Source organism: Mustela nigripes, chromosome 13 (genome assembly GCF_022355385.1).
Source record: "Mustela nigripes isolate SB6536 chromosome 13, MUSNIG.SB6536, whole genome shotgun sequence".
In the NCBI taxonomy this organism is placed as follows: domain Eukaryota; kingdom Metazoa; phylum Chordata; class Mammalia; order Carnivora; family Mustelidae; genus Mustela; species Mustela nigripes.
Window position 1 is genome coordinate 104,356,258 of NC_081569.1, and position 11,545 is coordinate 104,367,802.

Below are 11,545 nucleotides of genomic sequence, written 5' to 3' on the forward strand. Positions count from 1 at the left end.
ACCAGATTTTAGAAGGAAAAATTTATCACACTATCAAAGGAGTTCAGTTACTGTTATATCTTATTTTTTAATGAAATCATATTTAGTGAAAGAGGAGATGAAATTCTTCTTTTCGGTGCTTAGAAACCATTTTTTGAAACTGTCTATTTTAACCCTCATCTAGTAAGTAGAATCTTCTAGTGAATTTAATGAAACATTCAAATGGTTTGTTTCATTTCTTTAATTTTTATTTTTAATTTAAAAGTTTGTGGTAAATACACATAATATGCATCATCTATTTTTATTTTTATTTTTATTTTTTTATTAAAATATTTTTCTTTTTTTTAAGATTTTATTTATTTATTTGACAGACATCAGAGGCAGGCAGAGAGAGAGAAGGAAGCAGGCCCCCTGCTAAGCAGAGAGCCCGATGAGGGGCTTGATCCCAGGACCTTGGGATCATGACCTGAGCTGAAGGCAGAGGCTTTAACCCACTGAGCCACCCAGGTGCCCCCATCATCTATTTTTAAATGTACTGTTCAGTGGCATTAACTACGCTAATATGTTGTGCACTCATCACCACTGTCTATCTCCAGTACCTTTTTCATCTTGCAAAACTGAAACTAGACATTAAACAGTAAGCTCCCATCCCAGCTTGTGGCAACCCCCATTCTACTTTCTGTCTCTATGAATTTGATGACTCTAGGTACCTCAGATATGTAGAATCTTACTGTTTCTTTCTTTCTTTTTTTTTTTTTTTAAAGATTTTATTTAAAATCCTTGAGATCACAAGTAGGTAGAGAGGCAGGCAGGGGAGAGATGTGGAAGCAGGCTCCCTGCTGAGCAGAGAGCCTGATATGGGGCACCATCCCAGGACCCTGGGATCATTGACCTGAGCCGAAGGCAGAGGCTTTAACCCACTCAGCCACCCAGGCGCCCCTGTTTCATCCTTTTTTGACTGGCATATTTCACTATGTCTTCCAGGTTCAATCCGTGTATGTGTCATAATTTCCTTCCTTTTTAAGACTGAATAATATCCCCCATTACATGTATTTTGGACATACTTTCTTGTTATTAAAGATGTTCCTCATCTTACAAAAAATACCTGCAGAGTACTACATAGTATGGATGTACCATAAATTTACCTTCCTTAAGATTTTCTCCTAAATTTTTTACAATTACAAAAAGTGCTGCAAGAAATATCCTTGTCGGGGGCACCTGAGTGGCTCAGTTGGTTGAGCGACTGCCTTCGGCTCAGTTCATGATCCTGGAATTCCAGGATCTCATCCTGCATCGGGCTCCCATCTCCTTGGGGAGTCTGCTTCTCCCTCTGACCTTCTCCTCTCTCACGCTCTCTCTCACTCCTTCTCTCTCAAATAAATAAATAAAATCTTTAAAAAAAAAAAAAATCCTTGTAAAAATTCCTCCTCATTTGTCTGAATATAGATGGCAGAATCCTAAGAATGGGATTTCTGGGATGCCTGGCTGCCTGAGTCAGAAGAGAATGCGACTCGATCTTGGGGTTGTGAGTTCAATCCCCACATTTTGAGATTACTTAAATAAATAAAGAAACTTATAAAATAAAAGTGGTATTTCTGGGACAAAGAGTTGGACACCCAACTGAGTCATCCCGGTGCCCCAATTCAGTTCTTTTAAAATGTGGTCACACAGAAAGTGATAATGTAAATTTTATTTTAAAAATGGAAAATTAGAGATCACAGGGCTTTTGAAGAGTCCATAATTTAGGGGGCTGGTTTATTAGTTTTTAAATTATTGTTAACTTGTGTCATTGATATTTAGTTAATTATTTTAGAACTTTCACTATAGTCAAGAAATAACTAAAAATGGGATAAAATAATGTCAAGTGAAATAAGTCTACAAGGATAAATAATACATACATATATGTGGAATCTAAAAACAAATGAACAAACAGAAACAGACTCATGAATACAGAGGGATTAAGAGGCACAAAGTAAGAGTTATAAATCACAGGGATGAAAAGTATAGCATAGGAAATATAGTCAGTAATATTGTGATGACTGGTGACAGATGGTAACCACACTTATGGTAAGCACTGCATAAGGTATATAATTGTCAAATCACTGTGTTGTACACCTGAAATTTATATAACATTGTATGTCAACTGTACTTCAATTAAAAAAATCATTATAGTCAAGAAATAATAAAACTGAGAAAATAATGTATTGGATAAAGGAGGAAATTTTTTTTTCCTGTAGTCTGTATCCAAGGATCATAGACATGGACATAATTAAGTAATTTACATGGGTTGAAAGGAAAAGTACACAAGGCTTGATGAATTGTCATTGTCATGTCTCAAGCCAGAGAGATAACTACTCATTGCTGTGAAGTTTAAGAAAAAGAAGCATTTTCTGCTTTTTCCTCCTTTGTCGTGATAGCGATTTTAAAGCTCTTACCCCTTCTACTAGGGACGAAGGAGAATAGCTCGAGATGCACATTCTATTAAGAAAGAAATTGAAGAAGAGAAAACAGAAGACAAATTAAAAGACAATGATACAGAAAATAAGGATGTAGTCGATGACTATGAAATCGCAGAGAAAAAAGAAAATGAACTACTGGGGAGAAAAAACACACCAAAGCAAAAGGAGAAGAAAATTAAAAAGCAGGAGGATTCTGATAAAGACTCAGATGAAGAGGAAGAGAAAAGCCAAGAGAGGTACATTATCTTATATTTGTTCTCCAGAAGCACCTGTCTGGGGTACAGCAGCGCTCTGTTCCTGCTTAGAGATTCAGGTTTGAGGGAATGTTTTCTTATTGGGACTTCCATTCCTCTTGTCTAATGAAGGTGAGACACATTGTGAAGATGATGTGTATCGCCTTTCGGAATTGGAGAATATACTGGTCGCACCATTTTAATAGCACTTGTGCCCTAAACAGTGGCCTCAAAGAAGGCTGCGCCACCCAGTCAAAAGAAAGGTCCTGCAGTTGACAGCAGGGAAGGGAGCTGGAGAAAAATGGAGGAAGTGGACAAGAGGAAACAGCGACAGCAAAAATTCCATTTTAAAAAAGGTACAATGTGGGAAAGCTAACAAACACATGGGTGCACAGTACTAGCAGATGTTTCTGTGTGTTAGCTTGATCTAAGACATTTTTCTTTTTCAAGTTATTGTATTGGAATAAGTGGCATGCACCCCTGATTCTAGTTTGGAAAATACATTCTTGCCCCACATCACACCAATAAATTTCAGTTTTTTTAATGTCCATCCTGTTTGCTGTTGAGTGTTGGTATTTTTTTTTCCCATGTATTATACATGTATGGACTGAACTGACTTAAAGATAACCAAGGATCAAGCAGTCCAGCTAGACCGAAGTAATGTCCGACTGTGTTTAGTTGGCCATTTCTGTGTTGTCAAATGGATTTACTAATTTTTATATGCTACTAAAAAATGAATTTTAATTCAGCAACAACAGCATAATAACACATGTTCTTGTAACATAAGCTCTTCTCCATAGCTACTTTTCAATTATTACATTATAGGATGATAAATTTTCTAGAAATTTGAGTTGTTAAGCAAAATGGGGGAAAGGTAGCCTGCCCCATCCAACTAGTGGCTGACGCCCAGTTGAAAATTAACCATTGAGAAAATATTTGGAAAATTAGGAATGATGGGTGAGTGGAAGAGGTAATTTTATGAACCAGTAAAAATAGGTACAGGAGCTGTCACAATTACGTGTGAATTAGATTAGTAAATAAACTTCTGTAGTAGGATTAGTATTAGGAAAACTGGGAGGAGATAATTGGAATTGAATATAATGATGTGAGTGTAGTATTTCAAACATTTGGACAATAAATCTGAGCAAAGGTGAACCATTTAAAAAGTAGGGCTTTATTATAGTTTGAAGTTTTGTTAAAAATAAACCTCAAAATACGTGTTATATGTACATAATACATAAAACACATAACACATGTAAATACAAAATGTACTTATAGTTGATATGTAAATGGAACAGATACTTATTTTAGAGTTTCACAGACTTGAATATGAAGAACAGTATTCCCTTTATTAAAGATTGAATAGATAGAAAAACATAGTCTGTATTCTCATTCTATAACAGGAATCATAGAAACAGATTTTTTTTTAAATCTGTAGAGATTTCTGTTTGAAGTAGTTTCTTAGTATTTTGAAATTACATTATCAGGATATAATTTGGAAGGTGTCCTTCGAGATAAAACATTGCTAGGGCAAATGTGATTGAAAAGCTTCTTCATGTCAGTTCCCCTAGTAGTCCCCAAATTAATGCCCTGTATTTGTTATAGCACAATGCCTCCTCTGAAGCATTTAAAACTCTTATGACACTAGAAAGATCTTTGGTGCAAATCTCTTCGGAATCCTTACGAGGGTTAATACAGAATGTTTTGTTTGTAAAGATATTTAAAATATTGTTGGACCTCCCATGTCAGTCTCTTTTCTACCTGATTATTTGAAACAAAGAAAGGTTGATGGAATAGGAGTAAAAACACATAGAAATCAATACAAGATACACAAAGCTTTGTTCTGGTGGTATCTCACAGTTTCAACAAGTGACCTAATATTAAAATATCTACTGTTTCTTTGTTAGGGTAGAGTAACCTTCAAAATGTAAACTAATTTAAAAGACAGCTACTCAGGTAGATAGCCCTTGTTCATTATTCTGCTCACTAAAACAGTTTCGAAGAACCATTCCAAATTGGGTAGAGAAGATTTAAGACAGCTTAGTTGCAGGAAGTTACAAGCTTGATAATTTTCACATAAGAAGGTGGCACTTGAGTATGAATCCTAAAGACTTTTTCAAAAGAGATGGATCTTCTCTGTTTTATCAAAAGTGATTAATTAGACTCTATATCATCATTAACTGTGATTACTGATTGGCCTTTAAGAAATACAGATTTACTTGTGGCACAGTGCACCTTTATATAATAAATAAATTCCTAGTAGGTAGTCCATAAAAATCTTCTCCTTCTCCTCCTTCTTCTCCTCCTCCACTGACACGTTATTAAGGTAATACTTAGGTTTTGACTATTACACATGTTGGATTCTTTTAGCATGTATTAAGTTTGTTCTCCATTAAATTAGTAGCATTATCAATGTTATTAACTTGCCGCAGGGAAGAAACTGAAAGCAAATGTGACTCTGAAGGGGAGGAAGATGAGGAAGACATGGAACCCTGCCTAACAGGAACCAAAGTGAAAGTAAAATATGGTCGAGGGAAAACGCAGAAAATCTATGAAGCCAGTATTAAAAGCACTGAAATTGATGATGGAGAAGTTTTATACTTGGTACATTATTATGGATGGAACGTCAGGTAAGCAAGAAATCTGTGTTCTTACTATTGCAATTTCTTTCCATGGTTCAAAAAGATGTTTAATGTTGTGGACTAAACCAAATGGTACATGGGTATTTATAAAGCACGCCTTTTATCTGAATTCTCCAAAACTCTCAACATCCCCACTGCTTTATTAGCTATGTCAGTACTTCCACCCCACCAGGATCCTATCTGTAGTTGAATAGGTTGAATTTATTCCTCATTTGCAGTGAGAGAACAGAGTATGGGATACCAGAGGGTATATAAGATTATAAGGTGTTAGATGAATTAATGAAAGTCTAGGGCACCGCTTCTAGGAACAGCAGTAGGCCAGGATTATGTGGAGAAATCTTTCAGGACATGGGTGGGGAGGCAGGCCTGAAGCTCTCAGCAGTGCAGGTGGTTTGTTAATTACATTTATTCAAAATGAAGTTTGTATCAAGCATTGTAATAATTCTAAATAGGTTGATTTAATTAGATGAGGCACCTGAGTGGCTCAGGTCGTGATCCCAGGGTCCTGGGATCAAGCCCCATGTCAGGCTCCCCACTCATCGAGGAGTCTGCTTCTCCCTTTCTTTGTGCCTCTCCACCCTTTGTGCACTCTCCCTCTCTCAAATAAACAAAATCTTAAAGATTAGAAAAGACTCAGATTTGAGCTTGTTAGGTAATTTGGGGAGGGTTTAGGGAGTGGGCTTTGCTCTGGATTGGACATGGTCAGGAAGTGGTGATAATTCTGGTTATCTTAATAAATCTTATCTAAAAGAAGAGAAGACTAGACCAAGGTTAGTGTTGTAATTGGTAAAGAAGCAGCAAGTCATTCAAGATAAGGATGAAGATCATTTTTGTGGCTTGGACAATGTTCCTTTTTTCCCAGTAGTTAGATACTAACAATTATGAAGTCATGCTTTTGTCTTGTTCCATCATGCTCATGGAGTAGACTTGTCTGATGTTGCTGTTCAGTGAAATTGTTGTTCAACAAGAGAATAACAGGACCTGACTGTGAGTGCCAGGTCAGCTGTGTGGCTGATAGTACTAGGCCAGTTCCTGAATGTCAGGGACTACTTTTCTTTCTCTTTTGGAAAGTCTTGTGTTTAATATCTCTGCTTCCCCTGTCTTTGCTTGGAGCCAATGTGCTTCAACGTTTCCCTTCATATTGGAAGTGTGTTATGTGTCAGTTCTCTCACCTCTAAATTGGGGAAAGTGAAGTACATATTTTATAGAGATGTGAGAAATAGTGCTTACCACCTGTTTTAATATACAAAGTGTTTGAAACAGTGCATGTCATGTAGTAAATGCTCAATAAATGTTGACCTTTTTTTAAGGCTTTTGGAAGGGGGCAGAGAAAGAGGGAGAGAGAGAGGGAGAAACAGGCTCCCCACTGAGCAGGGAGCCCAACGTGGAGCTCCATCCCAGGATCCTGGGATCATGACCTGCGCCAATAGCATATGCTCAAGTGACTGAGCCACCCAGGCGCCCCTGTTTTCTTCAGTGAGAGAGAGTTAGGTTTCTTTCATTTTGCATAATTTTAAGAGTATGGGCTTAATGATTACCATATAAAACTTTAAAAGTTCTCAAACCAGGGAGACCTGGGTGGCTCAGTGGGTTGAGCCTCTGCCTTTGGCTCAGGTCATGATCTCGGGTCATAGGATTGAGCCCCGCATCTGGCTCTCTGCTCAGCAGGGAGCCTGCTTCCCCCGCTCTCTCTGCCTGCTTGTGATCTCTGCCTGTCAAATAAATAAATAAATAAAAATCTTGGAAAAAAAAAGTTCTCAAACAGCCTATGCCCTTCACACTTCTGCCAATACTAGGAACAAGCTTTTTAAATTTTTTAGAAGAGTTTATTGACTTATTTTAGGGAGCGATCAAGAGCACAAGTGAGGGAAGGACAGAGGGAGAGAGAATCTCAAGCAGACTCCCTCTGAGTTTGGAACCTACCTGGTTGGGGGTGGGCTTTGATCTCACAACTGTGAGATCATGACCTGAGCCAAAATCAAGAGTCAGACATTGTGCAGGCTGAGCCATCCAGGTGCCCAGAAACTTTTGTAATTAAAAAAAAAAAAATAGGGACGCCTGGGTGGCTCAGTTGGTTAAGATGCTGCCTTCGGCTCAAGTTATGATCCCAGAGTCCTGCGATCGGGTCCCACGTCAGGCTCCTTGCTCAGCGGGGAGCCTGCTTCTCTCTCTGCCTCTGCCTGCTTGTGTTCTCCCGCTCTCTCTGACAAATAAATAAATAAAATCTTTAAAAAAAAAAAAATGTTGGGGCGCCTGGGTGGCTCAGTGGGTTAAAGCCTCTGCCTTCAGCTCAGGTCATGGTCCCAGGGTCCTGGGATCGAGTCCCGCATCGGGCTCTCTGCTCAGCAGGGAGCCTGCTTCCTCCTCTCTCTCTCTGCCTGCCTCTCTGCCTACTTGTGATCTCTGTCAAATAAATAAATAAAATCTTTAAAAAAAAAGTTTACTCTTGAATGTTTATAGTTGATGTACAATGACATATGACATACTAGTTTCGGGCACACAACATGATTCAGCAATTCTATGCAAACTCTTTAGTCCACCTCTGAGATTGTTCTTTTGTATGCATGTATTGTTGAATGGTAGGGGGGGGGGCATTTTGTCAGCTCTGAGTCACTGCCTTTGCAGTTGTAGCACAGGATAACCTTCATTTTTGCTCTGCTTCTGTTCAGTTCCTTGCCATCTACTCTTACTTACCCTCTATGTGAGTGTACTGTTCTGCTTTCTAGAATGTCCCCTACCTATCATCCTTGTGCTTATCTTTTTAATGTTTTACTATATGACTTTTCTCAACAGTCATTTTATTATCTGCTTATATTCTCCCTAGTTGGTTATCTTCTCAACTAGCTACTCACACGGTCTGTGGTTCTTCATTGTCCTTCTGTACTCTTAAAAGCTAGTATCATTCTGGTCTGCTTATTGAAATAGAATCACTGTAGTTCTTAGAGAATCCATTGGATTTCTGCAACACGGTAACATGTGCAGCTGTGAGGCAAGTTCTGGTCTGTAGTTGAGAAATTCTGGGATCACCCTTGGTTGGCACTATTCATGCTGGAGTACCTACATGACATACTGTGGTGATCAGGCCAGTATGGCCCGGCCCCAATGTGCTCTAGATTAGATCTGTGCTTCTTGCTTGTTTGATATGTCCTGTGGAATTTTGGAATTGGGCATTTACTCCCTCGTTAGCCCTGGACCAGACACATAAATAGCCCTCTTACTGCGTTTACCAGACTATATTTGGTTTTACTGTCTGTCTTTCACACCATACTGCAAGTTGCAGAGAAGAAGGACCTTCCTCCTCTTCTCTATTATTCTTTACATATTTCTTCATACAGTGCCTGGGATGCTGGTAGGCCCTCAGTAAATGTCCAAATGAGTGAATATTTCTAAATGAGGTAAGAATACCTGGAAAAATGAAAATAATTGGGTTAGTCCAGGAAGAGAGAGTATTCAAACCGTAGAATATTCATGGTCCTGAGTCTACCAAAATGTGGATATTGGAACTATGTCCTTACTTTGCACAGCACCATGGTACCTGCGTTAGAAAGCATGAGGATGTTTTTCATTAATACAGTGCAGTTCAAAACAAGAACTGCCTGTAATATTTTTTTGCTTAAATGTTCAGATTTTAGATATTGATCGAGCTCTATGAATACCTATATGTTTACATAATGGAAGAACTGGTATTTAGTTCTACAAAGTTTAATTTTCCCCTGATTAGTAATTTGGACCATGTTGAAGTTTATTTATTTATTTTTTTTAAAGATTTTATTTATTTATTTGTAAGAGAGAGAGAGTGAGAGCGAGCACAGGCAGACAGAGTGGAAGGCAGAGTCAGAGGGAGAAGCAGGCTCCCTGCGGAGCAAGGAGCCCGATGTGGGACTCGATCCCAGGACGCTGGGATCATGACCTGAGCCGAAGGCAGCTGCTTAACCAACTGAGCCACCCAGGCGTCCCGGACCATGTTGAAGTTTAAAAGTGATGTTAATATTTTGGAAAAAGGTATAAGGGAAATGAGTTTTCAATTTGAGCTAAACAGATAAACTTGGATAAAGGAAATGAAATATCTCTAAAAATTTTCAGAGTTTTAGGGCAGCTGGGTGCTTAGTTGGTTGGGCGACTGCCTTCGCCTCAGGTCATAATCCCAAGACTGAGTCCTGAGTTGGGCTCCCTGCTCAGCAGGAAGTCTGCTTCTCCCTCTGACCTCCCCCCTTCATGCTCTCTCTCTCTCTCAAATAAATAAATAAATAAATAAAATCTTTAAAAAAATTTTTTTCCAGAATTTTAGAGGTGACATAGTTCAGAATAAAATTTCCCTAGAAATACTGGAGGCTATAGAGTTCTGAGAGGAAAAGAGAGTTGACAAGGATTTTATAAATAAGCCTGGAACTGATCATATTACAAATGGGAATTCACCTGATTTCTCTTTGCATTATTCAGTCAATAGAGTGAGTGGCAGTATAGCACATGCGTATTGCATTAAGCTCAGATCTGTGGTTAACAAAAATACAGTTGTGGAAAAGAAGAGCAGTTCAGTTGTGAGTCTGTGTAGAGTTTGCCCACCTAGCTCTTCCTCTGACCTTGTTTACCCTAAGACATTCTCTTGCCTTCAACAGTTGGTGGCAAGTCAACAAAGCACCCAGCACAAGTTGGCACACGTTACAAGCAAGCCAGCCCCTGTGCTCTCCACGTTTCTGCCAACACTAGAACCAGACTCTCTAGTTTTCTCACTGATGTATTATTTGGTGCATACATTCAAATAAGGTATTGTAAAGTTTTAATTTTTTTCTTTGTTTTAAGGTATGATGAATGGGTAAAGGCTGACAGGATAATCTGGCCTTTGGATAAAGGTGGACCAAAGAAAAAACAGAAGAAAAAAGCGAAAGTATGTATATAGAGTCATATCCTTTATGATAAATGTAGGTATTATTTATATTGTACTGTTTTTTATAAATCTTGTTTTCTCATTATGATAATCCTCTTGATTCTTTTAAGGTAGTTGTGATTTTCTCTCTTCTAAGAACCTAAAAGAACAAAAATGTAAACACATTATCACACTGTTTCAGGAAAGATAAAAACCAGGGATCCCTTAGGGTATAGGCTTAAAACTCAAATGTCTGTAGGGGCTATACAGGAAAAAAGGGTAAAGCAGGGTTGATAGTGACAAAAAAGAGGACACTTTCCTCACCAAGGGAGGGTGGAATTCACCAGTCTCCTGTGGGATGCAGACTCAGGGCTGCCAGATTTTAGGATTTTTTTAAGTCACTGTCTTGAAAGCTAATACGAGATTTTAAAACACATACCTACTGGCTAGTTGTACTCACAACCACACCCTCGATTTTCAGCCTTTCCTGTAGAGAGTCACCTAGTGTTTTATCTGTTTAATGTGGGTATCTTTCTGGTGCTCAGGGAGTAGTAAGAAATGAGGCGGGGAAGGTGCTGAGTGGTTGTGCATCTCTCTTATGCACGGACTCTGGCTTTCACAAATGTAATTGCAGTGTTGCAAACTGTAGACTATCATATTCATATAAATTACAAACTGTGTTAGAAAACAACTTGCTTTTAATGTTTCTATAAGCACAAATTAAGAGTTGATGTATAAAATATGTAACCTTTCTGAGTTATGGTCCTCCTTGGAGAAATACAATGTTTATTTTTTCTAAGGCACTGGCCCTTTTCATACATTTTTTTGTTGTTACCCAGAATAAAGAGGACAGCGAAAAGGATGAAAAGAGGGATGAGGAGAGGCAGAAGTCAAAACGAGGACGACCTCCTTTAAAATCGACACTTTCATCGAACATGCCATATGGTTTATCTAAGACTCCAAACAGTGAAGGAAAATCAGGTATCAGAAGTGCTCGCAGCAATATGCCAGACAGCTCACCTCTGTCAAATGGAATGGAAGGTGCTCGATTTTGAGGATCGTTGATTTTAAAAAATCAATAATATAAACAATAAAACTTCACTTGTGTGTGAGATTCATAGAAGATCATCTAAGTTTTTAATCTCATATAATTTACACTAAAAAATTTGACTTGAAGAAAATCTTTATTTTAGTATATCATGTTTATTTAAAATTTAGTGGTTTTATTTTAATTTGGGAATACTTTTCCTACAGTATTGTAGGAATATTCTAATTTTATTTTATTTTTTAAGATTTTATTTATTTATTTGACAGAGACAGAGAAGGAATACAAGGAGGGGGAGTGGGAGAGGGAGAGGGAGAAGCAGA

The 11,545-nt window shown here is 38.1% G+C and overlaps 1 protein-coding gene and 1 long non-coding RNA gene across 5 annotated transcripts in view; one reads left to right on the plus strand and one right to left on the minus strand.

Moving 5' to 3' along the window:
- ARID4A (AT-rich interaction domain 4A) overlaps positions 1-11,545 on the plus strand; it is a 64,601-nt gene that overhangs the window by 38,214 nt on the left and 14,842 nt on the right. For 3 of the 4 annotated variants that reach the window (XM_059373287.1, XM_059373290.1, XM_059373288.1), the window contains exons 16-19: positions 2,427-2,674; positions 5,104-5,301; positions 10,114-10,198; positions 11,017-11,218. In XM_059373287.1, coding sequence (XP_059229270.1) covers positions 2,427-2,674; positions 5,104-5,301; positions 10,114-10,198; positions 11,017-11,218 — 733 coding nt within the window. The remainder of the gene's footprint in view (positions 1-2,426; positions 2,675-5,103; positions 5,302-10,113; positions 10,199-11,016; positions 11,219-11,545) is intronic. The other variant, XM_059373289.1, reaches the window with a different exon arrangement.
- The window catches only part of LOC131999989 (uncharacterized), a 28,980-nt gene continuing 27,654 nt past the window's right edge, over positions 10,220-11,545 (minus strand). Inside the window, exon 4 of the long non-coding RNA XR_009399145.1 lies at positions 10,220-10,337. This is a non-coding gene — a long non-coding RNA (uncharacterized LOC131999989). The remainder of the gene's footprint in view (positions 10,338-11,545) is intronic.